The 19169-nt window shown below is 33.4% G+C and overlaps 1 protein-coding gene across 2 annotated transcripts in view; it reads left to right on the top strand.

Moving 5' to 3' along the window:
- Positions 1–19169, top strand: part of TRHDE (thyrotropin releasing hormone degrading enzyme) — a 393263-nt gene that overhangs the window by 368076 nt on the left and 6018 nt on the right. The window contains exons 16-18 of one of the 2 annotated variants that reach the window (XM_054580121.1): positions 12654–12821; positions 13625–13765; positions 17800–17881. In XM_054580121.1, the coding sequence (XP_054436096.1) occupies positions 12654–12821; positions 13625–13765; positions 17800–17881 (391 nt within the window). Of the gene's footprint in view, positions 1–12653; positions 12822–13624; positions 13766–17799; positions 17882–19169 lie in introns of those variants that run through there. The other variant, XM_054580122.1, reaches the window with a different exon arrangement.

Consider the following 19169-nt stretch of genomic DNA (forward strand, 5'->3'; position numbering starts at 1 on the left):
TTGCTTGAATTTTGTCTCCCATTCAGTGGATTATCTTTTTCATTTTGTTGATAGTTTCCTTTGCTGCACAAAAAATTTTAGTTTAGTAGTCCCATTTGTTTATTTTTTCCTTTTGTTTCTCTTGCCTGAGGAGACACATCAGAACAAATATTGCTACAGGCAATGTCTGAAATTTTAATGTCTATATTTTCTTCTAAGATTGTATGGTTTTGGGTCTAACATTTAAGTCTTTAATCAATTTGAGTTTATTCTTGTGTATGGAGTAAGAAGGTGGTCTAATTTTATTTTTCTCATGTATCTGTCCAATTTTACCAACACCATTTATTGCATAGACTGTCTTTACCCCATTGTGTGTTCTTGCCTTTTTTGTCAAATATTAATTGACCACAAAGGCATGGGTTTATTTCTGAGCTCTGGATATGTCTGTTTTTATGCCAGAACCATGCTGTTTTAATTACTATGGTCTTATAGTATAGTTTGGTATAGTTAGTGTGATTCCTCCACCTTTGTTCTACTTTCTCAAGATTACTTTGGCTATTCTGGGTCTTTTGTGGTTCCATATTAATTTTTCAGTATTTTTTCTCTGTGAAATATGCTGTTGGTCTCTTGATAGGAATTTATTGAATTTATAGATTGCTTTGGGTAGTATGGATATTTTAATGATTTTAATTCTTTCTACCCATGAACAGAGTGTATGCTTCCACTTATTTGTATCTTTTTCTATTTTTTTTCAGTGTCATATTTTCTGATTATAGATTTTTTACATCTTTGGTTAAATTTATTCCAAGGTATTTTATTTTATTTCATTTTTTTTGATGCAGTTGTAAGTGGGATTGTTAGTTTCCCTTTCTGATAGTTTATTCCTGTCCTGATAGCTTCTGATAGGTGTATAAAAATGCAACTAATTTCTTGATACTTACTTTGTATCCTCCTACTTTACTGAATTCATTTATCAGATCTAGTAGGTTTTATTTTGGTGGAATCTTTAAGATTCTATATATACAGTATCATGTCATCTGTGAATAATGACAGTTTTGCTTCTTTCTTTCCAATTTGGAGGCCTTTTTATTTCTTCTTGTCTGATTGTTCTGGATAGGACTTTCAGTACTATGTTGAATAAGAGAGGTGAAAGCAGACAGCTCTGTCTTGTTCTGGATCTTAAGGGAAAAAGCTTATAGTTTTGCCCATTGAGGATGATGTTGGCTGTGGGTTTGTCATATATGGCCATTATTACATTAAGGTATGTTTCCTCTATTTCCATATTTACTGAGAGTTTTTATCATACATTGGTGCCGGATTTTATCAAATGCTTTTTCTGCATCTATTGATATGATCATGTGATTTTTTTCATTTTATTTATGTGGTGAATCATGTGTATTGATTTGTAGATACTGTACCAACCTTGTATTGCTGCAATAAATTGCTCTTAATCATGGCAAATGACCTTTTTAATGTATTGCTGGGTCCAGTTTACTAATATTTTGTTGAGAATTTTAGCATCTATGTTTATCAAGGTTATGGGCCTATAATTTTCTTTTTTTCTAGTTTCCTTATCTTGTTTTGGAATTAAGATAATTCTGTCCCTGTAAACTGAGCTTGGGAGTTTTCCTTCCTCTTCAACTTTTTGAAATAGTTTTGAGAAAGAGAGCTATGAGTTCTTCTTTGAATGTTTGGTAAAATCTGCTTTTGAGGCCACCTGGTCTAGGATTTTAGTTTGTTGGGTGCTTTTTGATTTCTGCTTTGATTTCATTAGTTGTATCGGTTAATTCAGTCTTTCTGATTCTTCCTGATTCAGTTTGGGAAGTTTCTATGTTCGTAGGAATTCATCCATTTTGTCCAGATGGACCAATTTATTGGCATATAGTTGTTCATAATATTTTCTTACAATCCCTTCTATTTCTGTAGAGTCACTTGTCACCTCTTCTCTTTCATTTCTGATTTTAATTATGTGGGTCCTCTCTTTTTTTCATGAATCTGGTTAAAGTTTTGTCAATTTTGTTCATCTTTTTTAAAAATCAGTTCTTGGTTTCATTGATCTTTTGTATTGTTATTTTTTTAGACTGTTTATTTCCATTCTGATCTTTATTCTTTTTTTCTTCTAGTCACTTTGGGCTTTGTTTCTTGTTCCTTTTCTAGTTCCCTTAAGTGTAAAGTTTGAATTTTTATTTGAGATTTTTCTTGTTTCTTGAGGTAGGAACCTCAGTGATCTCGATGGCGCATAAGAAATGAAGGTAAACCACATTTGCACAGGCCCTCACATTCATAGATGTAATCTTTTGATAGATACAATAAATCTATGTGATTTTATACCTTTGTGTGAGAAACACAAAGGACAATGACTATTGCTGTAAATTATACTGGACAATGGGAGTTATTTTGTTGAGATGAAATCCAATGGCATCCAGTAGAGCTTTTGTGAACACTCCTGCTTGGGTTATGATTTGAATGAGAGCAGTGCTTATGGATTTGCTATTGTAACTAATGTGTCATTCCCATTATTCTCTCTCATCTTTTTTTTTCCTTCCTTTCTTTAACTTTATTTTTATTGTTGACACTGTTACAGATGTCCTCATTTTCCCCTCTTTTGCCCACCTCCACCCAGCCCTCGCACCCTTTGTTCTCTGCTCATCACACACTATTGTCTATGTCTATGGGTTGTACATATATGCTCTTTGGCTAATCTCTCTACTTTCTTTCATTCAGTCCCTTCCCCATGCTCCTCCGACAGCTATCAGTCTGTTCTAAGTATCTATGCCTTTAGTTCTCATTGTCATCTTAATAGTCAACTTAAAGTCCTGATTCCTACTTAAATAGTCAACTTAAAGTGCCTGATTTAGACACACACATCTTACACCTCATATCACACAAAGTACTTAGATTTACAGTACTCTGACCAGAGCTGAAGAAGATTAAATATTCTTGGATCAGGATAGAGCAGATTTGTTAAGTCATGGACAATAGACATGTGATGATCAGGAAACAATTTATTTTATTTTTAACACAGATGTTTATAAATAGGGCAATTTATCAGCTATTACAAAATATCTACTACAATTGTATACCTTTTTGATTTTGAATTATGTTATGTTCTTAGAGATATTTATGCTAGCACCCTGATGCTCACTGTTTTAGAGCAAGTCATCCCAGATATCTTAATTTTTTTACTTTTGTTATAAAGCAGTTTGGTTTTGTGAAGCTTTTGAGGGGTATAATTGATTCTTGATATCATAAGGGTTCTGTGTTGTGAAATTTTAACTAACAATGTTCTAGACTTTTCAGTAGAATGTATTTAAAATCCAAGCCAAAATAATTTTTAGGTAAGTCACGAAATCTCTAATTGTTTGCTTTCCCCCTCCCTTTTGCCTTTTTGCAAATCTTTGCCATACCTGTCATTTTCATTGTCATTGTCACTCTGGATTTGTTGGCTCCTCTGTACATTTATCACTTGTGCTCTTTTTCACTTCTACCTTTTCTTTAATGTCTCCTTTTTGTCCTCTTGTTTTTGATGTTTTCTGGATTACTTGGTTTCCTATCTTTTTGTGTTTTAGCAATTATATTTATAAAGTGGTCTGATAGTCCAGATACTTAGCCTTTATCATTCCTCTCCCTTCCCACCCAATAAAAATAAAAACTACTTTATACATAGGACTTACAAGTTTAAAAGATAATTTCATATAATTTCAGTTTACCTAAAGTGAACATCCCATTTAAAATAAAGTTATTTTAATTATAAAAGTCGTTCTGAAGTAGTGTAGTTATTTTAAAATATAATCTTTTGATTTTGGGGGATATTAAGAGTTAGAATCAGCCCTGGATGGTATGGCTTAGTGGATTGAGCACCAGCCTTTGAACCAAAGGGTTGCCAGTTCAATTCCCAGGCAAGGCACATGCCTGGCTTGCAGGCCAGGTCATTGGTAGGGGGTGCATGAGAGGCAACCACATATTGATGTTACCCCCCTCCTTCCCCTCTCTCTAAAAATAGAACCTTAAAAAAAATCAAAAAAAAAATTTTAAAGAGTTAGAATCAGTACCCCCTTCCCATCAGTCTTTTCCTTTCATGTAGAGAGAACAGCATAGGCTTCTTTGCAAATATGCAAAACTGAAAATACAAACAGGTATTGAACATCATTTCAGAACAGTAATTTTATAGTTGGTCTACGTTCCACCAGGTTTTCCACACTCTATATTTTGAGCACCAAAGTGTCATGCAGACCAGTTTTGAACTGCTTTTTCCATTAATCAGAGGCTCTAGTATTCCTTTATGTTATGCTTAAGATTTGGTGGGAATGAACAACCACTATTGGGCTCTGGCGAGAGGACCGCCTAGAAACACAGGAGCCCTGCCTGCTGCACGTCAGTGCCTGGCTCAGAGCATCGCTGTCTAGTGCTCCTTCCCCTGGTCACTGACTGTACATTTCACATGGGATTCTGTTCTTCCTTTGCTAGGGGCTTTGCAGAGATGTCAAGGAACAATATTTCTTCTGATTGCCAGGGTTTTAATATTGATTCAGTGGCACTTTTGATTGACAAGTACACTAGTAAAATTCTGTGAGATTATAAAAGAGCATTTTATTGTAATGCCTTAAAATTGAGATGTAATGTCAGTCATAATTTTTATAATTACTCATTTACTTTTAGTGAAGTCATCTGAAAACTTTATTTCTGCTTTTATTTTAGTCTAGTACTCATTTAGGAAATATAGGAATATTTTTTCATTTGATCTTAATAATAACAGTAATAAAAATGAGGAAGAAGAATGCCATTACCACAAAGAAAGACAATTTTTTTTGTTTGTAACCTTTTTTATTTTTTAATTTGTAAATCATGTTTATTCTATTACAGTTGTCTTAGTTTTTACTCCTTTACCCCCCTCCACCCATCCTACCCCCACCCCCCACTCCCACAGTCAATTCTCACTCTGTTGTCCATGTCCATGGGTCATTCATACATGTTCTTTGTCTAGCCCCTTCCCCTTTTTTCCACCATTGTCCTCCTTCTCCATCCCCTCTGGTCACTTTCAGTCTGCTCCATGTTTCTGTGCTGGTGGTTTATTTTGTTCGTTAGTTTGTTTTATTGAATAGAGCCCACTTTTAAGTGAGATCATATGGTATTTTTCTTTCATCAACTGGCTTATTTCACTTAGCTTAATATTCTCCAGTACCATCCATATTGTCGCAAAAGGTGGGAGTTCCACCTCTCTCTCTTTCTTTCTTAAATGCAGGTTGATTTTATTTTTTTAAATGTCAAAGTTAATTATAAAATAATTAAAAATTTTAAAACCATTATAAACTCTCAGCAATTAAACCAATATGACACCAGCATAGAAATAATCAAGTAGATCAATAAAATGAGCATTCTAGAAACAAATATATATATATATCTAACAATATTATATATGATTAAGTTGATATATCAAATCAATGGGTAAAATAAGGCTTATTCAACAAATAAGGTGCATGGACCACTATTACTTGAAATAAAACAAATATAGAATCCTATTTCACACATTACACAAGAAATATTCAGGTGAGTTAAAAATCAATATGTAGAATCTAAGGAGTTTTAGAAGAAAATACAACTAATATTTTTCATGACCTGAAGTAAAATATTCAAACCCAGAAGCTATAAAGTAAATATTGACAATAGGACTATATTAAACATTTAACTATATAGTAATATACATATAAAAAAGTTAAAAGACAAGGAATAGAAAAGTATTTGCAACACATCTAAAACATGGTTAATAGAAGAGGAATGCCATTACCACATAGTGAGACAATTTTTTATGTCCCTTTCACTTGGCCATACACAGCGTTTTGGTAAACCCCATACTTGCCTTTGATGTGAAGCAGGCACTATGCTAAGCACTGGATAAACATGATCTCATTTAATCATGGTAATAACTTGGAGGAATTATTATCCCCATTTTCCAGATAAGGAAACTGACACCTAGGTGCCAAAAGTCACACAATCCTTGTACATAACTTTGTTTTATTCAAGGTGGTTTTCTTAGCAGAAGCCAAGGGACTAAGGAATGAGGGTAGAATGAGAGATGAGGGTAAGGGATGCTATAACAGAGTAAAACTTTGTAAATGCAGGTTATTTTTTAGCCTGGTTTTTTAACATCATGAATTGTCTGCCCTGGAAGAAGTTAAAAACATTAGTATGTATAAGGCAGAACAAGATCTACAGTGTTGGCGAGGAAGCCTCAACCAAAGCTGTCTTTTAATTTCTAGTTAAATTAGGAAAACAATCTTTTAAATGAATTAATTATCTGCAAATTAATTAAAAATAATTAAATGGTAGGCCACACTCTGTATCCATGGCATGTATAGTGCCCCAGAAAGAAAGAGGTGCTCTTAGAGAGGCTAGTGATTTGAGAATTTTTTCTCATTGTCTTTGAAAATAATTAAAACCACATTTCAATGTTAATATAATTGCTAATGAAAAAAATCTTGTACTAACAGAGCAGAGAGGGACCTTAGAACACATGTACTTTAGCCTTGTTCAATTAGGATGAAAAATGAAGTCCAAAGCAATGACCTTGACTTGCCCAGTCTTACAGGCAGTTACTGGCCAAAATTTATATTTTAAAATAGTGTGATTTTTTTTCTTTGACAAATAGTAGTTTCCTTTAGGAGATATTTTAAGTATATCATCAGAATTGTTTCCACATCTTCTTCAATAGCATTTTTCTATATTGGAATATATTTTATTTTAATAGTAACAGAATCTTATTTTTACAAATGGAATTATACATTTAATTATCCTACTTCTAAAGTAATTATAAAATTTATTAAATTATTAAATTTGACATATGAGTTAAAAGAACAAAGACTAGTTATCTACAATCCCCAAATTCAGAAGCAAATGCTGTTAATATTCTCTTGTTTATACTGTCTCTCTTTCTAACGTACACATTACGTTTTTTAAAAACATAACACAATTATATTTAATGTTATATACATATTATACTGTACTTAATAGTACAATTAAATTAAATAATATATTTACCATATTATTGAATGTTAATCTATGATATCATTCTTAGTTGCTATTTTTATCTTAACTTAAAACAGTCTTTTATTATTTTAGGTGAATCCTGATTTTTTACCTTAAAAAAACAATGCAGTGACAAAAATTCTCATAGCGAAATCTTTGGAATTTTTTCTTATTAGTTATCTTAATTTATCAATCTACTTCACAATTTTCCATTTAATAACTGAAGTACCAGTCTACTATGATTTAAAATATTAGTTCCATTTCATCATTATTATATAACTCAGTTAAAATTTTTCCTAAAAGATACATGCCTTTATTTTTCTATGTACTTTTTTTTTTTTTACTTCTACCCCAAACATTTAGCTTTTAGGCATTTACTTTTGTCAAGGTAAAACAGGTTAAACTTATCACCAAAATACAAAAATAAATTATTTTACAGTGATATGCTGAATTTTATGCCAAAAACATGTTTGTACAAATGAACTCAGTCATATTGCTACTTACACAGAGAATAAAATATAAAATATATTAGAAATTACACATATTAGCTAATAATTTCTGCAATGTTAGTACCCTAGGGAAAAAAATTAAGGCACACCCTTTAGGCTAATCACTACCCAATTAATCTCATATAGAGGCCGCTAGAAAAGAGTAGCTTCCTGCTTGTGTGTATGGTATATACTGACTAGACCTAGAGAAAAACAAGTGTATCTTCCCTTCCTAGATGATAAAATTCCATGAAGGGATTTACTTCTGAGGCAGCAGTTAAATAGAAATGACCATGGGGATACTCACATTTTCATAAACAATTTCCATTTCACAAGAAGGGGCCGCTGTCCCTGTAATCCTGACATCAAGAATCTCACAGGACTCATTTGTACCGATCATAACTATGGGTTCTGTGGGCTTATCAGCTCATGCTTTACAAACAAATGAGCTTTTTCATTTGTTCGTAATGACTTTGGTTTATAGAATGAGATCTTAAACTGTCCCCAGAGCAGTTATTTTGCTAAAATGTTATTAGAACATCTTTACAAATTTAGCAACAAAGGGGGCTTTCATTAACAATGGAAAACATTGAGAACCAAGGGCCCTTGGCAAATGCAGCACTCACAAATTTTTATTCTCAGTGATGAGTACAAATAACCTTTGACCTATACATTGATTCTTTATCTGGTGGGTGGATGGGGAAGGTGAAGGGTTGATGAGGCAGGACGAGATGCTAGGAAAACCAAAGAAGTATTCTCCAACTAGACTAACCAACTCTGTCCTTGCTCTTCTAAGGAGCTTTATTAGCCTTAAACAATGCAAACTGCCTAGCATCTGCTAATAGAGCCATTATCTTTCCTGAAAGCTCGGGAATTTGTAGCAGAGACTGAAGTCTGTTTTTCAATGGACAATCAACAGGCTTTAGATTATAAATGTAAACATATGTGTGTCCCATTTTCATAGTAATCAAATTTGATGTATCTGGTATGCACAGGGGGACAGCTGCTGACAAGCCTGAAACTTGACCTGCAGTATCTTGCAGATCACATCCAAATTATGTGATCTTTCTCTTGCTTTGTGGCTGCTGCTTCAGGTACAGAATCTGCCCCTATTCTGGGCTGCTTTGCCTTCAAAAGCCTCCTTTGTCCGGACAACTTTTGTGAGATTCTTTCAGGGTGCCCTGTGTGTCATTTCATTCAACACTTTTTTGCTGGGCTCCCTTTCAGTTTTTCTTTGCCTTGCACTGTGCACGTTCTTAAATACACAGCAAGCCTATATCCTTTCAGTCTACCAGAGGTGGCATTTTAACAAGGATCACTTCCATGAGCAGAATACTTTTTTTTTTTTTTTTCAATTTTAAGCATATTGATTTAATTATCTGCATTTTTTGAGCTTACATTTTATTTATTTATTTATTTTATTGTTGTTCAATTACAATTGTCCCCAGTTTGCCCATATTTCTCTCCCCTGCCCTACCCACCCCCACCTCCCACATTCAATCCCCTCTGTTCCCCCTTGTCTTTGTCCATGGGTCCTATTTACATGTTCCTTGGCTTGATCCTGCCTCTTTTCTCCCCCTTTATACCCCTTCTCCCTCCCCTCTGATTACTGATAGTCTTGCCAACATTGAATATGTCTCAAAGATGACTGATTAACTTGTGTATAAGAAATAAAAATTAAAAAAGAGGTTAGAGGGGACATTCATGGCCAGTTCAGCACTGAGAGAATTATAGGTTGGATGCATTATTATTTAGCAGCCCATTGGGTAGGCCCAGGGGTTGGTGATAGAACTCTTGTAAAGGATATGCTAATTTTTTATTTAAATTTTTTCTTGTTTTTACCTTTTATAAGATAGTGTTCTATTGAACAAAAAAATCAGAATTCACGGACAATTATCTGAATATTAGTACTAATAGAAATCAATATATCTTATTTTCCATTGTTATTAACCATTTCTAAATTGGTGTAAATAAAAACAACTGTCATGCACAGATCACCCTGGTTCCTAACTTACTATAAAGTTGTTAACAGGGCAAAATACCTTTACCCTCTCTCAATCCAGAGTTCCTTCTCCTGCTAAAAGAAGTTTATAATAGAGACATCATGATATTATTGGAGATACTAGATAAAATAAGATGTGTAACCTGAAGCATAGTATTGCACAGAAGTTTTATTTTCTGCCTCTGATGTCCCTTTAGGCAGTGTCCGGGGGTTTGGACCGTCCATCCATCTATTCATTTGTATATGCATCTTATGCAGGTCAGCAGCAGCCAATAGCAACTATTGAGTAACAAACATATGAACTGTTAGTAGTAATTATAGTATATGTCATTCAAGTTATTTCTAAGGAACATAGTTTAATATTCACTTTTTCTTTTTTCCTTTTATCTTTTTTATATTTCTGTGTGCCTTTTCTACTTGAAAATATTTCTTCTTGGGACTGGTTTCATAAGCAGTAACCAACCTTATTCAATAGGCTCTTTTCCTGTACTCTTTCTGGTATATTTCTAGCTTAATGAATTTCTTTTAGAAAGTAAACTGTTACTATTAGGTCAAATATTAGGAAAATATGCAATGATTGGTGAGTTGATGATTACAGTAGACATTTTATTGTTATTTCTTGCAAATATATTGCTCTCTTGGCCAAAGTCATGACAATAACACAGAGTTATGCTCTGTAGACTGTAATTTTTGGAAGAAAAGACTCATCCTCTTTTCTAGTTGTTGCTTTAGAGAAAGACAAGATATTTTAGCTTTCTAAATGCAGTTAGTTAACATGGAAGCCTCTTTGTAATTTTATGTTGTATTTATCAGGATTGACACAGTCTTCAAAGTGTGGTGGCAGTATTTTATCCTAAGCATTTTCAGGCATGCTGTGGCAAACAGGTGATACTCAGAGCATCAGAATGCTCTGTATACAGAAGAATATGCAGAAGAATAAGGTTTCACCAACCATTGGGAAGATTATTGATGGTACTTGCCTTAAGGGGGTACAGGGTGAAGAAGGAAAAGAGGAAAAAATGTGAAACTCTTTGCTGGTTGCTTTTGATGTTTCTATTCCTTTTGTTTAGGAAAAAAAAATCAATCAATCAAACAACAAACAGTAAAAATGCTTCAGTCAGCAAAGTTAAAGTAACTTTTTTCAAAATACTTTAATTACTTGCAGGAAGAGACAGAATAATGCCATTTTAGCCATTTCTGGGAATCATGAATTGTGTATGATAAACTCTTAACAACTCTACTGATCTGGTATCCTGACACGCAATCCTCAATAATCTGAATGTAGCCCTACGCAGTGGCCTAACAGGACAAGATGATCATTCTGCCTATAGTCATAAAGACACTTTCTCTTTTTACCAAATACTTCTTTAACCACAGCAGTATTTTAATGATCTAAGTCCTAAATCCTTAGAAGGGGTTGTTTCATCTTGTTATCCAGAGAAAGCACTTATTAGCCCCATTCAAATTATAAATGAGAAGTTTTAATAATAGATTATTGAATATTGCTCTAAGCATATATGCATTTCAGCTTTTTTAAAGTATTGGAGCGTTCTTCCAGAGAACTGAATTTTTAAAATGTGGGGTATACAAGGTTTGTCCAGAGGTATCCAGCCATGTAATATGAAAAATAAAGATATTTATTGAAGAAGATACAAGCAACATTGTACATAAGACAAAGACGCTTTAGTCCCCTTCAAAATAGGCACTCTGGGACCTCACACAGTTCTCCCAATCACCATCAGCTGCCCTGTTGTATTTTCCTGAATCTCATCAATGGACTGAATTCTCTTCCCTTTCAAAGGTGATTTTAATTTTGGGAAAAGGCAGAAGTTGGAGCATGCCAACCTTGGGCTGTAAGGGTGCTAAGTCACTTGGGTGACTTGATGTTTCACCAAAAATCTCTTCATGAGGTGTGATGCATGAGTGCATTGATTGTCATGAGGAAACTGCCAATTATCAATTGCCCATAGCTGCGGCCTTCTGAATCATCCAAGTAGTTTCTGAAGAGGAACATTTAAGCTTAAAATCTGATGTAGATCTGTTGCTCTACTCAATCAGTCTATTTGAATGTGATGACTATACAGGACACATGCTCACTCAACAGGATCTACTGCCCCCACTGACTAGTACAGTGAAGTTGTCATTGTTCACACATGTGCATTGTAGTCCACTGTCTTTGGCTGCCAGGTTACATTGATGCCGCACAACCATTCTCATTATATTAACAATAGCTTGACTTTTTCTGGATGGACCTTGTATGTTGAAACTTGAAAGAACATTTAGTAAAAAAATTGCCATGGCAAAATACATGTAAGAATTTATAACTTATAAATAATCAAAATCAATTAAAACTACTAACAGTGTTCCACTGTATTTTTGGAGTCGAAGTCAAAATTCAGCGTATTTTTTAACCTTTGTAAACATAGAAAAAAAGAACTTATTTCTCAAAATCTGAAACTTACATTTCATTTATTATCCATATTAATAATCTTTTAAGTTCCAAAATCCGGAGAGTTATTTGAGAAAAATAATTTTTAAAAATTATTTAAGAACTTAGGAGAAAATGTTTATGTTTAATTCAAATTAGTCAGTCAGTCTTTTTAATCAGTGCTTTCATGTAATTCTTGGGTCTACTAATTATGAGAGCAAAATCTTTGGTTTATAAGTCTATTAATGCTGGTGAAAATATAAAAAAACACCTTATTTTTATTGATTTCTTAAGTTTTTGTGTTCAAATTTTTGTTTAAATATAGTTTCAAGAGTAGGGAACTTTGATTCAAAGGGTCATCAAGGAATATGTATAAAGGACCCATGGGGCAAAGCCAAAGGGGAGTAGGATTGAGGGTGGGAGGTGGGTGGGTGGGGTGGGGGAAAGTGGTGATAGGAAAATTAGTTGTAATTTATTCAATTACAATTATAATTGAATACATTATATATAATATATATGTGCTACCTTTAAATAAAATACTTTAGTTATTTTATTCATTCAGTTGCCAATATTTTTGAATATTGTTATTATATAGTATTATTCTCATTCATATATACTCTAATTAACAAAATCATCTTTTAAAAAACTGACTGCCATAAAGCAGGATCTGTCTTTATTTTCAATACAGTGAAGCTTTTAATTAACAGAAAACCACCATGTGTTGCTTCTTTAGAATACCACTAAATGTTAGAGACATCGTCTACTGTACAGGAGTTTCCCTGCTAGATGAGGATGTCTGGGAATTCATATGGATGAAATTCCACTCCACCACAGCAGTTTCTGAGAAGAAAATATTATTGGAGGCCTTAACTTGCAGTGATGACAGGAATTTATTAAATAGGTGGGTCAATTAATGTTATATTCTATTTGTGTAATGAAAGTGTTTTTGACCTGGCTAGGTAGCTCCGTTGGTTAGAGTGTCATGTGGATATGTCAAAGTTGTGGGTTCAATCTCTGGTCAGGGCACATACAAGAATCAACCAGTGAATGCATAAATAAGTAGAACAACAATTTGATGTTGTTCTCTCTCTCCCTCCCCCCTTTCTTCTCTCTAAAATCAGTAGATAAAAATTAAAAAATTTTCTCTGTTAATCAAACTGTTTAAAGTTGTCTCTATTTCCTCGACTATATTGCTAGTTACTATAAAATCTATATTCCTAGAACTAAGGTAAACTGATATGTTAACACATCTACAACTAGTTGACTTGAAAGATATATTTTGTTTCTAACTTTTAAATATATTTTTACTTATATATGTAAGAAAATATTTCAATATATAAAAGTGTTTGAACAATAAAAAATTAAAAATAGCAAAAAAAAATAAAGAACATATGAACATAAATACCACAAGAAAAAAATAAAAAGATTTTAAAAATAAGTTTGCATCATCAAACCAGAAGTGCGACTTGTTCACTCACAAGATTTTTTCAGCATTTAATTAATGTATTAATGAACTTACTATGAGTTTAATCTTTCTCCTTTTTTATAACCAGAAAGTTATTCTATTGATTAGTTTGTATTTGTAAAGTTTACTGTGAACTGTTCTGTTAAGAATATGGTAAGTTATATCATGTAATTTTTGTAATTTTATAAAAATGTTTACATTATTGGACTAAAAATTTCCCCCCAATTCTATCTTTAAAGGCTTCTGAATCTGTCACTGAACTCTGAAGTGGTGCTGGATCAAGATGCAATTGATGTGATAATCCATGTGGCTCGAAATCCTCATGGCCGGGACCTTGCCTGGAAGTTTTTCAGAGATAAGTGGAAGATATTAAATACCAGGTAGGTATAAAAGTTCAATCATTCCTATTTGAGTGAGTAAATTAAAGGTGACATTTGAGAGATAAAAGCCCAAATTTTTGTGTTAGAACAAAGGTCCAGGTAATAAAGTTAGATTTTTAAAAAGTCAACCAAGAAGGGTCTTGCCATGTCTATTAAACTCAAAATCATTTTAACAATTCTATAACATTAATAATTTATTAAAGATTGATAACTCTAATAACACATGGAAATGTAGAGTGTAAATAGTTTTAGCAGTGCAATTTTCCTTGGCAATCTATCAAACTGTCTAAAGTTGAAATTGTTATCATAAAACCCCTATATCCTGAATGTGTTATAAAAAATGATTCATCAATCATATATAATTGTATTATAACAAGAAAACTTTACTTATGTAGAGTTGTTTTAGGTTACTTCAAATATAAATATAACCAAACACCTGAAATAAAACCATGAGATAAAGGAGGAACATTTGAATCATTGTATAATTCTAGTTGCAATATAATTCATTCCCGAGCTATCTTGTTTCATGGTGAGAATATTTCAGCCTCAATTTTCGGAAGTATTTTCTTATATATTTAAATATATTATAATAAATGTTAATTTATTACTCTGATAATCTCTATGGTATTTTAAAATTAAATTTACTATAAAGCATCTAAATGTTACATGTTTTCAAACTTAAATGTCCCCAGAGAATGTGCATATCTACTGTTCTGTTCCCTAATAACTTGTGTATAAACTTTACTTTTAAAAGTACACCTTGAGGCCAGGCTGGTATGGCTCAGTGGATTGAGTGCTGGCCTGCAAACCAAAGTATGGTCGGTTCAGTTCCCAGTCAGGGAACATGCTAGGGTTGAGGGCCAGGTCCCCAATTGGGGGTGCAGGAGAGGCAACCACACATTGATATTTCTCTCCATCTCTTTCTCTTTCCCTTCCCCTCTCTCTAAAAAGAAATAAATGAAACCATTTTTAAAAAAATGTACACCTTTATTAGTTGTCTTAGAATAAAAAATTTAATCTGAATCAATGTGTCACATTAAAACATATTTCTGTCAATGGGAGGGAAGGAGGCAGGAGGGGAATGGGGAAAAGAAGGGGAAGGGTCAAATCAAGGAACATATATAAAGACTCATGGACAAAGCCAAAGTGGGAAAGGATTGAGGGAGGAAGGTCGGGGTGGGTGGAGCAGGGGAAAGCGGTGGTGGGAAAATGGAAACAAATGTATTTGAACAATAAAAAAAAATGAAAACAAAAATAAACATTTCTATCAAGAGATATTTTGTTGTCAGAAAACATTGATATTCCCAGAAAGCACATTTTTTAAAAATATTTTCAGCTCAGAAAATAAAAATTCACTCTCAGACATTCCACCTAAATGGGTACTTGCAAAACTAAATCCATCATTTATCTTTTCCTTTTCTCAGCAAACAATATGGCTATCCACCAACTGCTCAACCCAAACACCTAGAAATCTACATATGATTCCCCCTTTCCCATGCTGTACTTAACAGTTAGTCTTGAGGTCTTGTCAATTTAACAATTCTTAAATGTTTCTTAAATTAACCCTCTCTTTCCTACTACTGCTGTAGTGTAGGTTATCTCTTACCACTACTATTAACAATAGATTTTTGTTTCCCTGCCTCTGTAATTATATCTATCACTACACACACACACACACACACACACACACACACACACATCTTTTCCATTTGTTCCAAGAATCACTCTGAAAAACAAATGTGACATTTCCCTGATGTAAAACCTTCAATGGTTCTGTGTTATACTGAAAACCTGTTTCCTAATAAGTCCTCTGACTAACCCCTTGGCCTCTTGTTTTGCTATACCCAGCCTCACAATTTGTACACTCAACACCAAATGCCTGTAGTTGTCTGCAAACACCATGTCGTTTCACACCTCCTTGCATTTGTTTATGTTGGTTGTCTGCCTAAATTACTTTTCCCCTTGATATTCAGAACTACTCTGTACTCAATCTATATGCCAGCATCTCTTCAAATCATTTCCCAAGAGCCACAGCAAAAGAGACCTCCTCTAAACAAGGTGTATAATTTTATTATCACCACAGTAAATAGAAATGATCTATTTACAATACCATATAGTATAATACCTGTAATAAAAGGATTGTGCCTTATTCATCTTTACATGACTGTAAGTGAAGTATAAGCAAAAGGCTCTTAGAAAAAGAATCATTTTTATTCCTGCACAGCGGGCCATTTCTTTAACCACATAGTGATTATGAATATTATATTATTGAATGTGTGTTTATTTTATTTAGCTAACTTTTTCTCGTGTAGTAAATAGTCCAATGTTAGTATTATAATAAATTTTGACAGTCATCCAGTGTAGTCCTCTCATTTTACAGATAAGAAAACTGAGGCTTCAAAAGCTAAATTATGTGAAGTTCTACAAGTAAGAGCAGCATTAGAAAATATCTTGTGATGGTGGCTGGACGTTTGCTGCTAAAAACTTATTTTTGGTGTACTTTTCTTTTCTGAGTATAATAGCCTATGTTAGGTATACTTAGCATAAAATAGACAAACTGTTAAAATGAAAACTCTTGCCTTGGGTCATGAGTCAAGTAATTATGCTTGGTGTTAGAAGAATTATGCAATTCAAATGAACAACTTGATATTTTATTTTAATACCCATATGAAAGAAAAAGCTAATATTTTTGGAAGCATTTTTGAGAAATTTGGCTTAGTTTCTAAGTGTGAAACACAAGAATGCCAATTTCAGTTTTAATCCACCAGACCAAAGGCTCTGTGTGACATACTGATAATGCTCAGATCTGTCTCACAGTCCTGTTTCCTTTGTTGGGGTTGTTTTTCCTAGTGAGCTAGGTTACTTTAAAGTTGAAAGTTTATAAATGGTTCTTCCTCAGGCCTTGGACTGGAAATGTAATAGTAATTTCTGTATCTAATTTTAGAGGGTTTTTTTTTAAATTACCACTACTCATATTTCTCTTAGAAATTGTGAGCCAGTCAGGTGTCATCCGCTGGTATCTCATAATCACAGCTCTTTGCATCTCCCTGCCTCCCTGGAGAAATGACCTTGAATGCTCAGAGATTTTGATGGCATTAGGACACCACTTGTCAAATGGAAACTTGAGAAGGATTCCAGAAAATCTTTATAGTAGTATTTCTATTTTTATTTTTTTAATTTTTCAATTACAGTTGGCATACAATATTATATTAGTTTCAGGTATATACCCCAGTGATTAGACATTACATAAGCTACTATGTGATCATTCCAATAAATCTCGTATCCATCTAACATCAGGCATACTAATTAGAATATTATTGACTATATTCCATATCCTGTACTTTACATCCCTGAGACTATTCTGCAACTACCAATTTGTAACTTTGGAATCCCTTGACCTTTCACCCATTCTCCTGACCCCCCCTCCCATCTTGCACCCATCAAAATGTTCTTTATATCTGTAAATCTGTTTCTACTCTGCTTTATTTACTTTGTTTTTTTAAGATTCCATTGGTAGATATGTATTTATTGCCATTTATTTTTCATATTTTGATCTTTTTTACTTCTTAAAGAAGACCCTTTTAATATTTTTTGTAATACTGATTTGGTGTTAATGAACTCCTTTAGCTTTTTCTTGTCTGGGAAACTTTTCATATGTTCTTTGATTCTAAATGATAGCTTTGAATATTTCTTGACAATCCCTTCTGGCCTGCAAAGTTTCTGTTGAAAAATCTGCTGATAGTCTTATTGGAGCTCCCTTATTGGTAACTCACTGCTTTTTTCTTTCTGCTTTTAAGATTCTCTTTCTCTTTAATCTTTTTGCATTTTAATTATGATTTTATTGGTGTGGGATTTTGGGGGTTTATCCCGTTTGAGACTCTCTGTGCTTCTTGGTCTTGTTTGCCTATTTCCTTCACCAGGTTAGGGAAGTTTTCCATCATTATTTTTTCAAATAGGTTTTGAGAGACCAAGAAATATTAATATTTCTAAATTACTTCCTGTATTAACATTAAGACTTATTTTTATCTTTTGAGGTATGGAGAGGCATTATTTATGAATTCCAAACTTATCAGTGGAGTTACAGAATTTCTTAATACTGAAGGTGAACTTAAAGAGGTAAATATTTGAAGATTTATAATGTTTTTCTTTTATAAACATATAGAATTGTACATTTACTTTAACCATTTTCTTCCAACAGAATTATATTCATTCCTTTATCTCTCATATACATACACACTCACCCATGTGAAAGCCTTTACTCAATTCATTATTTGCAAAGAAATTTTTAACATGTTAAACATTAAATGCCTTCAAGAAGTGTTTGAATAGGGTATTCCAATCTACTTCTTTAATCCAATCAGCTGCTCCTCAGCTGATTCTGTGAATCTAGTTTAGGATCCTCAAAATAACAAAAAAATCCTGTTACAATGACTCACTATTTGGATATAGAAGACCAAAGTTCAAGGTGAGGTACAGAACTTGAATATCACTGCTTTGTGCTCAGGCTTATACAAAGAATGGATAACTGGATGTGATGATAATCCTTCATGCTATTCAGTCTGCTAGATGGAATTAATTCATATGTGGAAAGCGACTATATCTGGAATATGTATTGAGATTAATAGTTTGTTTAAAATTATGCTTGGCACAATCACAAAGGAATTTCATTAATGAGAATGTACTCAGTTTTTTAAGGACTAGTGTCCTGTTTGTGGAGTACCTAACAATTCCTTTTTTTCTGTGGTTTATTTCTCTTGAAACCAACTACTGTTTTGACAAGTTACATCTCTCATAAGGGTGTGAAATAGGAAGTGGTAAGTAGGTAGGAGGACAGAGTAAAAAATAGATACTTTTAATTGATTACAATAAGAGGGGCTTCAAACATCTCTCTCTTTTGCTTGCCGCTCTCCTGGACTCTACAACATTGCTGAGATTTGTCACTGAGAATCATGGTTTCCTCAGGTTTCACTGATGGAATGCCCGATGCTTTGACCCAGAGCCAATCACACTGAGCAGCAGTCCCTCCTGAGCATCAATCCTGGCACCACCCTTAATCTTCTGATATTGCCCAATTTTGTATGATCATCTCCCATGCACTAACTGGGATTCTTTCACACCATGAGCTAAGCTAAGTCTCTTAGTATAATGCTTTGAAATTCAGTTTTTATCTCTGCTACATTGTTCCCAACCCTGAAGTATTTGATTTTGAAAGTCCTAGCATGTTTCACTATATTTTTAATAAAGAGAGCTAAATGGAAGGACTTTTTTTCATATCCATACAAAGCAGAAAGAAGGAGCAATTAAATGAATGATTGCTTCCAATTTTGTCTGTATTTAAATGAAGTACTTTTAATTCCATGATTTTATAGTCAATAACCTGGGAGTGAAAGACTCATTTAGTCAC

The sequence above is a fragment of the Pteronotus mesoamericanus genome, unplaced genomic scaffold (assembly GCF_021234165.1).
Source record: "Pteronotus mesoamericanus isolate MK-2021 breed Mesoamerican mustached bat unplaced genomic scaffold, CSHL_Meso_final contig_56, whole genome shotgun sequence".
Classification (NCBI taxonomy): domain Eukaryota; kingdom Metazoa; phylum Chordata; class Mammalia; order Chiroptera; family Mormoopidae; genus Pteronotus; species Pteronotus mesoamericanus.